The sequence below is a fragment of the Tinamus guttatus genome, unplaced genomic scaffold (genome assembly GCF_059628265.1).
Source record: "Tinamus guttatus ecotype Peru unplaced genomic scaffold, ASM5962826v1 Tinamus_guttatus_pri_ptg001119l, whole genome shotgun sequence".
NCBI classification, from domain to species: Eukaryota; Metazoa; Chordata; class Aves; order Tinamiformes; family Tinamidae; genus Tinamus; species Tinamus guttatus.
Genome location: NW_028289653.1, coordinates 17,133 through 26,495, shown reverse-complemented (window position 1 = coordinate 26,495; position 9,363 = coordinate 17,133). Strand labels below are relative to the sequence as shown.

Genomic DNA, 9,363 nt, shown 5'->3' with positions numbered 1-9,363 from the left:
TCCCACAGCACTAGAGACCAAAAGAGGCACATTATCCTATAAGCGTTTCACTGTAAATCTATCACTGTAAATCATTTCCCTATCACTGTAAATCATTTCCCTATCACTGTAAATCCAAGGCAACAAAGAGTATCTCTTCCTACAACTGTAATGCAGCCAACCACCAAGTGTCCTTTAAAGACACACACACAAAAAAGAGCAAATTTACAACTTTTGCTTAACTTCTGTAAGTCTAGCAAAGCTACCTGACAACAAACACAAGCTTAAACACTTGCAGGATAGAGCAGATAAATCACAACAAGCAATATATATATTTTTTAATTACCTACACAGCAACACAGACACAAGAGCCATCCCGAGGACCACCACAGGGATGCTGCTCAGAGGGACCTGACTTGGGCCCCTACCTCATTCCTGTAGGGCTTCACGTAGACCGTCCACTGGTGAGTGTGGCCATCCTCTTCCCTCTTCTTGCCAAAATACCGCGCGACGTTGCCATACACTATTGGCTTCACAATAGTAACGCCCTTCGGAGGGAAAAATAAAGAAAGAAAGAAACAGAAATAAATAGAAAGCTCGTTGTCAAGCACTTCAGCAAAATAAATAAATAAATAAATAAAAGCAAATGAAAGGTAATAATGAAAACTTCATGCACTTCGAAAAGCGGGTGTCTAATGGCTGTTTCCAGCCCCAGGTACGGCGCTCTCAGGCCGAGTCTGCCTTGTTATCTCAGCGGAGAGGCCGGAGCGCTCCCGCCCGCGGCCGTTACCGGGCAGCGCGCGCCGCCGCGCGGCCGTTACGACCGTTACGGGCCCTCGCTCTTCCCCCCGCCCCCCACCGCCCCCTTCCCGGCGGCGGGGCCCGGCACCTTCACTCTGCCCCCGGAGTCAGGCCCGAACTCAGCCATTCTCTTGAACATATTGCACCGGAGGAGGAGGCGCCGCCCGGGCCGCGCCGCCCGCGCTCCGCCGCCCGCCCGCCCCGCAGGCCCAGGCGCGGCCCGGCCGCAGCAGCAGCGCCCGCGCGCTGACGTCACCGCCGACGTCACCGGAGCGGGAGGGCCGCGGCCCAATGGGAGGCGCCGGGGGCGGGGTCGCGCGCTGCGGCCGTTGGCCGGTAACGGTTTTTCTCGTGGGTTTGTTGGTTTGTTTTCCCCGCACTTGGAAGCCGGGAGCGCCATCCTCGCGGCTACGGACACGTGTCCGTAGGAATACAGCTACGGGTGGTGGGTATGAAACGGTACCAAACAGAGTATATCAACCAAAGGAAAGCCGTTTGCAGGTATTTTTAATGACGGATACATTTAAGCTGTCAAGCAAGTAAAATGCTGGCATGCACTTTGAAAAACTAACAAGTTTTCAACTAAAAGATATCTGTGATCTTGCCTACCCATAGCAAAAGTAACAAGCCAGGCAGTGGAAATACCAGCCATTCCATCAAAGAGGTATAAGACACTGACTCTTTGCATATTGGCTGTGTTGCAGTAATTACTTTCTATTTTATTTTGATTGCAAGCAAGTGTGTAAAGAAGCACGCTGGAGAGGCAGCCAGCCTTGTGTGAAAGCTGTGCATTGGGATGGTGCTGCAAAACATCAGTGCTCACAGTTTGCAGCCTTTGACCCACTTGGAGACATCCTTTCCTTTGCAGTGTTTGCGCCATGCGACCCTGCGGTGAGGAAGATGATGACAATTAGTTGAGGTTGACTCAGGAATCAGTATGGAAGGGCTTTACTTAACTCTGAGCTAACTCCTACAGAAGGTTTATATGGCAAGTCATTTGCCAAAACTTCCCAAAAGTCTCTTACAAGCTGGATAAAAACACATGGTATGCACTGACTGCCAGCTGCCCCTATCAGGGACTTGCTTCTTTGTATTGTGGTTCACTAAGAGGCAGAATAAAAACACGCCTGCAGTTCTTACTCACAGGATCTGTTTTACTAATTAGGAAAAACAGAGGGCTCACTTTCCCTCTGAACTATTGAGAGTATACAAGAATTTTGGTATATGATTAATGTAAAGAAATCCGAGGAGATAAAAGCATTTTCCATACTGGAATGTAGGCTCCAGAAAGCCCAGATGTTCAACAACTGGAACGATCCAATTAGGAAAGTCCATCTTTCTGAGCTAATGGTAAATGAGTATTATAGCCCACCAGTGGTAGGTGAGGCTTAGTCTTCCTTCCGTGCTAGGAACGACCATTAAAGTTGGCCCTTTAGCGCTTGCCAGCAAGTGGCACGGAAATTAAAAAGAAAGTGCCACCTTCAGAGGCAGCAAGAGCTGAGAGAGAGAAGACCTAGGGTGGACCTAAGGCTAGGCTGCTTTTTTTTTTATTATTATTATTTTGTGAAAGCAGCAAATTTAAATAACTTGGCTTTGTTAAAGAGGAATGAGATGCTTATTGTCTGCTTTGCAGTCAAAAATCAAAATCCCAGAATCCCAGAATGGTTGAGGCTAGAAGGGGCTTCTAGAGATTGTCTAGTCCAAACCCCCTGCTCCAGCAGGGACACATCCAGGCAGGTTTGGAAGATCTCCACAGAAGGAGAAAACTAGTGACATGCATGTTTTCTCTACAGAGAAAACTAGTCACATGCATGCCATATTTATGTCATGTTTTTTTTAAACAGTGAATAATTTCTCTTCCAGTCCCCTACTAAAAGGAGTAGGAAGCTGACGCGGTATGAAGAGTTTGCTGCACATTGTAGTTTTAAGAACACCGCGGATACTGCAGGATGCTCATTGATCCTCAGTTTAGCTACCCAGCTCACATGTTTTAGATTATAATATATATATATATACACACACACACACACGGCAACTGCTACAATTTGCCTGTTCTTTCTAAAGTTGGTCATATTAAAACAAGTGATATTTTGCCTCTTCATTGTCTGTGCTCTAAAAAGGCAGGTGGTTTTTTTTAGCCCAGTGAAACATACCATGCATTCATGCCATTTTTATCACTGACAATCTTCTTTGCACAGTTCACAGATGCTGTTATGTCCGAACTCAGAAGTGCTGAAAAAGAGAAACAGGAAGAAAATCTCAACTTTTTTTTTCTTTTCATATTTTCACTTCAATAGCCTTCAAATACATCTTTAGATGTAACCCTTGCCTACTCAGCCCTCAGGAAGCAGAAATTCCCTACCTGTCTCAGTGCATGAACTGTGGGCAGCATATGAGGTACTGTAGTACTTCTTTTTAATACAAAGGGGGATGGCAAGACTAGCACTTGGGCCAAGGTTTTTTAGTGGGTCAAGTTCTCATTCTCTTTAATGTAAAATTATTTTTTTCTTGAGTCATAACTACTAATTAATAACTGGTTTCTATGGAAATCTTTTTGCTAAAGAAACACAAAGTTGGACAAAAAGGGCCATGTACTTCCAGCTGCAAAGAAACCTTTCCCTAGCACCCTGGGTATCTCCCTTTTGAGGAGAAATAGATGGGCTTGAATTTTGTCTGTTTTGTTTAAGCTAGGGCTCTAGCCAACTGCCACTTACCTGTTTGCATTTGGAATGTGAAAGGGCAGCCCACTGCAGTACTGCCTTTAGAAACACCAGATGAGCTCACCTTGGCAGGAGATATTGCAGCCATTCTTGGCCCTTGGGGTCCGGCCGTCATTGCACCACCAGCGGCTGTTGATCTGCAAAATCCCATAGTCGGAACTTCCATCGCTGTTCCGGTTTATGGCCCCAGTGTTGAAGTTGCTCTCAAATTTCGCTGCACAAACCCCTGCCAAAGGTCCATTTAAAAATATGAACAAACAGAAGGATTATTATTTTTTTTTTAACTGGCTATGCAGCCCATCTTTTATCTTGGTTAAAAGATGATTGCATAAAAATGCATGCAATAGATGGGAATTATTTTATTCTAATCCAACTAAATATATAAAAATAAATAAATGAATAAATAAAACATATGTAGCATATCTTGACTTCAAGATGTCCTAAGACACCCCAACGTGGGATCTCTAATCTTGAAATAAATTCAAAATAGATTTCTGCAAACTGCTCTTCTTATAGAAGCACAAATCAAGCCCAACAAGTATTAACCCAGAAACAGCATAGCATGGTTCTGCCTGCTTTTAATCAGGGCTCTCCTTTAGGCGGGCAGGACTGCAGCTCAGGTAAGAATTTCACGAGACCCCCCTGGGAAGTCAGGTGGTGTCGGGACATTTTCAGCACCATCCATGCCCCTGGTTTGCACCGTTCTTGGCGCAAACCTTCTGCCCAGTTTCTTTCTCGGGCAGCTCGCGGGGCACTCAGAGCTTCCCAGTAGCTCCGTCAGGTCCCGCTGCTCTCGGAGGCAGCCCCATTTGTGTCACTGCATCTGTGCTAGAGCAGCAAAGAGGAAGAAGGATGGGGAGGGTAAGTCTTTGAAGCATGGGCAGTGTGCAGTCAAAATGGGAATCACGCTCCAGATTTTGGAGTGGAAAACTTGTGAATTTCCCTTAAAAAGCGATGGGTTTAATGGGAGTCTATTACCACTTCCCATCAGAGAAAAGAAGTCTTCAGCCTCCCACTCACCTCCTGACTTGTCTCTAGGAGCCTCTTTCTTCCCAGCTGGCCCTTCTGGAATGGCCAGACCAGCATGTCCTCTATTCCATTGCTATTTCTAACAACCCAGGCAAGTCGGGAAGGCTCCCACTGATGCCCCTCACTGCCCGCCTCCCGCCTCATCCTGGCTCCCAGCCCTGCTTGCTCCACAGCTTTACCTTCCTGCTCCGCCCTGGCCTCCCAGGATGCAGGACACAGGAGATGCACACAGACAGAGAGGCACCAGGGCAAGGAGCAGCAGTGCTGAGATAGACTAACTCAGCGGGCTCTTAACTTCCAAACTGCAGTGCTCACACCAGTCTGCTCACTTCAACAATGTTTCCTAAATGCTAATTCCTGCCCCATGCACCCCTGGAAACTACAAGACATCCAACTTACAGTTTCCCAGGCTGTATCCACGGAAGTTGTGCAGTCCAAGTTTCTTCATAGTTGCTGCCAGCTCACACCTCTCATAGATTTTCCCCGGAGCAACCAGGGGTAGGAGGCAAAACCCAAGGATTAGGAAAAGCTTCATGTTATCTGTGTCCTGCATGCACAGCTCTGCAGGCTGCCCTGTGTTGCACCCCTTTTATAACCCTTCCCCGCGCCGTTGGGTTCCTCTTCCTCTGCCCTGCACTACTCCACAGCTGTAGCTACTTGGGCGGTACTTGGGAGGTACTTGGGAATTTCCCAGGACTCACTTCCCGAAGCAAAGCAGGGTTCACGGGGCTGCGGATGCAGCGGGTCCGTGGAGCTGTTTGCTGATGAGCTGGGCTGCGGGGGACTTCGGGCAGGCGTTGGGTGCAGCCCCCTTAGCAGCCCTGATGAACCAGTCCCTGTCTGAGAGCTCCCCAAGTGATGAAGCACAAAACACCCTCCGCACCAACCACCAACCACCACGCTCTGGCTTTGGTGGCAGAACTGACACGTGCAGGGGGGCTCCACAGCCAGCCTGGAAAACCCCAGGGCTCAGCTGGAGCACTTTATTCAGAGGGCACAGGGAAACTGAACTACCAGAAATGGGCAAATGACATTCAGAGCCGGTTGATTTTTAGTAGACTTTGAAATTCAGGTTTTCAGATCTTATCTGACTTTTCTTGAGTAACCTCTGCCCAGTAAGTAACTAGGCAAAGGGACATCCTTGTAGTCTCAAAAAAGGGTCTCTCTTCACAATAAATGCAGCTAAAACCTTTAGTCTTCAGATCTAGATTTGCCCTTTTTTTTTTTTTTAATCCTCTTATTTGACTTTGTAACCAGAATTACTCCATTACCAGTGATGGGTGAGTAAGGCTCACCCAAGCAGCTCCTCTGGCTGGACGTGAGCATCCTCCTTACCTGGCACGCAGGGCTGAGGCAACTCTTCAGGAGCCTGAGGCCCCTGTGTATCAGGGCGTAGTAACGCTACAGCAATTTTATTTCATTTTTATCTTTATTTCATTTCCTGGAACAGGCAATGGTAATTGTGCTAATTGCTTTGCTAATTGATAAGCCTCTCCCTTATGACAACTGTGTCAGTTAATAGTGGATGTCCTTACCAGAAAGATCTTGTGTTGGTGAATAGATCAACACACTAAAGCCTAGTGGTTTTTGCCTCTCTGGATCATTTTACCGTCTTCTTTAATGAGATTGCACAACAACCAAAAGGAAAGAGCCAAAAATCTTAAGAAACTCCCGTCTTGCAACCCACAATGGGTGGAATTAGTATTTCCAAATACCTGTCAAGAAATGTGTGGCTTTCTGTTGGTCAAACAGAAATATTCGTAGTTAGTTCCTCATTCTCCTGCCAGCAGGCAAACAGCCACCTGCAGCTCTGCCAGCCCTGGCCCATCTGATGTTTCCACTGCTGAAGAGCAGACTGGGGGGCTCAAACCCATCCTTCGGGCCTCACACAGCACAGTTGTTAGAACACCGACCGGTAGTGTTCAGCTAGGACACTTCCAGTAGGAAAGGCCCTACACAAATAGCTTCTTCCTCTGGGATACGAGGGAACTATCCACAGACAGCTGGGTTTAAATTCTTACTCCAGATCCAGAAAAAGAGAGAGATCCCAATGTGGATCTGAACTACATAATTACTTCTTTCTTCTCTTCATGATTTCTTCAAGGTCTGTCCAGCTCATACAAGAACCTGACTTTCCTGGACAGGATTAAAGGACTGAATCTTAGGAGCAGGACACGGGGAGAAATGCGTGAACTGCAGGTCCCACTAGGATCTAGACACGAGCAGCTGAAGCCACCACACACTGTGGCACAGGGCACATCAGAGCAGCTTCGGCAGCCTGGCACGCAGGTACTTCAGATACCCCCCATATGGTGTCACAGCTGCTCTCGGGGACCTGCAAAAGTAAAATGTCCCTGTTGCATTTGGGACCTGGAAAAGTAAAATGTCAGCAGGATGCCCGAGTCCCCTTGTTAAGGGCTTAGCTGGGAACCTTCTGTGCCTGCCACAGAACCAAGCGCCACCCAAGCCCCTCAGCAGCCCTGCGGACAGAGAGCACACCATGACGGGCCGAGCTGAAAACTGAGCGTGCTCACATGATTGTGCTCTTCTAAACTGCGTAAAACTATGTCAAAACGTTACCCACACAGCAGCACAGTGAGGGAAACAAGAGTCAGGAAATGATTTTAGAAATGAAATTTAGGTGAATTTTAGGTCTGACCCTCTAGCCCTGAAAAGAACTGGGTGGAATTGGTCCTCAGACGCGAGGATGCTTGGAGCCGGGCGAGCAGAGATGGCCTCGCTCCACGTGCCGGGGGGACGGATGCCCGTAAACGGCAGCCCGCAGCGCAGCAGGATGAAACAGCTCCCCTCTTGTGAAAGGGGATAACCAGAGCCCCAGGTATTATTTGATTCCTGTTTGAACTAATGCTATAATTCCTAAGAAATCTGCAGAAACTGCAGCACATTGCAAACATTTTTATGAGGCAGCCATGGCGTGGTTCTTGTTAAACTGCTCACGCACGACAACTCCGTCACCCTGCCCATACCTGCTTGAAAGAAACCTGAATAAACCCAAAATTTCCTCCTCCGCTCCTGTCCCCCGGTGCCTTTTCCATGGCCTGTCACCAGGTGCCCTTTTGCCTCTGCCTCGCAGACAACCCCCCGAGCTCTTCCAGTCCTGAGCTGGGAAGGCAGCACTGAGGGAAAAGCTTTCAGGACACTGGGAACTGGCAAGGAGAGGGGCTGGGAAGGGCCCTAGTGCCCTGCCTGGAGTGATCCACGTCCAGAGAGAAATTCTCCGGGGCGAGTGTCATTGCACTGACACTGCAGGGGGGCTTCATGCTGTTCTCACTCTTACGGTAGAAAGGAAACTGTGAATTGCAATTCTTACAATCAATTTATAAGAATATTATCTTTCCTACTCATAAAAAAAATCTTTTCTCTCTGTTTTACTCTATTTAATGAAAAGCAAAACGTTCCTTTGTGAAAGGTTATCTCTTCCGTACTGCTCATCTAAAAAGTTGTTTCAGGAGAAACTGAAGGTCTGGCTCGCTGCAGACATGTTTGATAGCACAAAGACCCAGGATGAGCACAGGGCTGCAGATTCCTGCTGGAATAACGAGCACTTAAAGCAGTTAGCAGCAGTAACATTTTAAACGTCACCTTAAAACTTCGACATCTAATACCCCATTTGTGCTCCTCGGAAATAGTATTTCAGGCTGTGTAGAAACTCTGGAAAATAACCCTGCAACGATTCATGATTTTAATTCTTTTACAGTACGATTTTTTCCTGTGAAAGCTCAAAAAGGTTGTGGGCGGAGATACAGAAAGAGATCCCGTCTGTCTTTCAGTAAACGCTCAGGAAGCTGAAGCACTGCTATTCAGTAAAGCACTGGTTAAAAATTACAGTGTTTGTGGACAAATGCGCAGGAATTTGTCTCCAGGTATAGTGACAGGTCTTCTGTATCATTGTTCAGTTTTATGTTTTGACATGGAAAAAAGCCCCAACCTGCCCCAAAGGAAGTGAAACTTGAAAAGAGAGTAGCCTCACAGAGGGGGACTGAGCGCCAGCTTGCGCTGCTACTCGGCCAGCTCAGTTTGTCCCGTGGCCTCGCAGGGAAGAAGGCAGGGCAAAAGTCCCCCCAGATGCTTTAATTTGCAGTGTTGGAAATCGAACTTCATACAGATAGGAAAACAGAAGAACAGGAGAGCAAGAGAAATCCTTTTTTTTTTTTTTCCCTTTGTTGTTCGTTTTTTTAAGTCTCACACAAGGATTGGATCATCAGAAAATCACCATAAAAAACAGATTCATATTTTGAATGTTCACAGGTGGGACTGTGACTATGAGCATGGAGGAACATTAAAGGTGTGCAGGGAAAGTGGCAGAACCAGAGGAACTGGCACTAAGCACACATGAATAAAGAAAATCACATCAAAGGTGCAAAGCAGCTGCTTTCAGGGTGACAAGGAAATGGTGGCAGGGCCTGCTGCAGGGCAGAAAACCTGAGCTCTGTGGGAACAAGGGTGGGATGAAAACACCCGCGTTGGGCTGCGCCAGCCCGCGCCGGCCCCGGCCTCAGCGACGCGGCCGCTGCCTTTCTTCAGCTAGCAGACCTGCCCTTGCTGCAAACCAGGACGACCTGGGTTATTCCTGAGGCAGCAGTAATACAAAACATAATTATCGAAATGGGTGAGGAAGAGCAGGACGCACGTGGACGGTACCGCACATGGTGCCCAACAATTACTGCAGTTACAGTAGTAAGTAATGTTTGTAACAAACTTTGGGTATCCACCCGGTGACTCCAGTCACCTTTGCATATTGAAATTTCGTTTCAAGTTAGAGTCTTAGTACCGGGATGTCAATTGGGTCACCTGCTTGTAAAGGGGTAGAAGC

The 9,363-nt window shown here is 47.4% G+C and overlaps 1 protein-coding gene across 1 annotated transcript; it reads right to left on the bottom strand.

Moving 5' to 3' along the window:
- Positions 1-1,507: 1,507 nt before the first annotated feature.
- On the bottom strand, positions 1,508-5,074 carry LOC148590754 (lysozyme C-like). The gene is made up of 4 exons (XM_088538626.1): positions 4,929-5,074; positions 3,565-3,726; positions 2,934-3,012; positions 1,508-1,666 (listed from the first exon to the last, which is right to left on the bottom strand). The coding sequence occupies exons 1-4, from the start codon at positions 5,062-5,064 to the stop codon at positions 1,600-1,602; spliced, it is 444 nt and encodes a 147-aa protein (XP_088394752.1). The 5' UTR covers positions 5,065-5,074; the 3' UTR covers positions 1,508-1,599.
- Between the last annotated feature and the right edge of the window lie 4,289 nt (positions 5,075-9,363).

Coding starts and splice junctions, on each gene's coding strand:
- LOC148590754 (XM_088538626.1), bottom strand. CDS start 5,064: ATGAAGCTTTTCCTAATCCTTGGGTTTTGCCTCCTACCCCTGGTTGCT. Junction 3,727..4,928: donor TGGATACAGCCTGGGAAACT/GTAAGTTGGATG, acceptor GACCTTTGGCAG/GGGTTTGTGCAGCGAAATTT. Junction 3,013..3,564: donor CTGCAATATCTCCTGCCAAG/GTGAGCTCATCT, acceptor TCTCTTTTTCAG/CACTTCTGAGTTCGGACATA.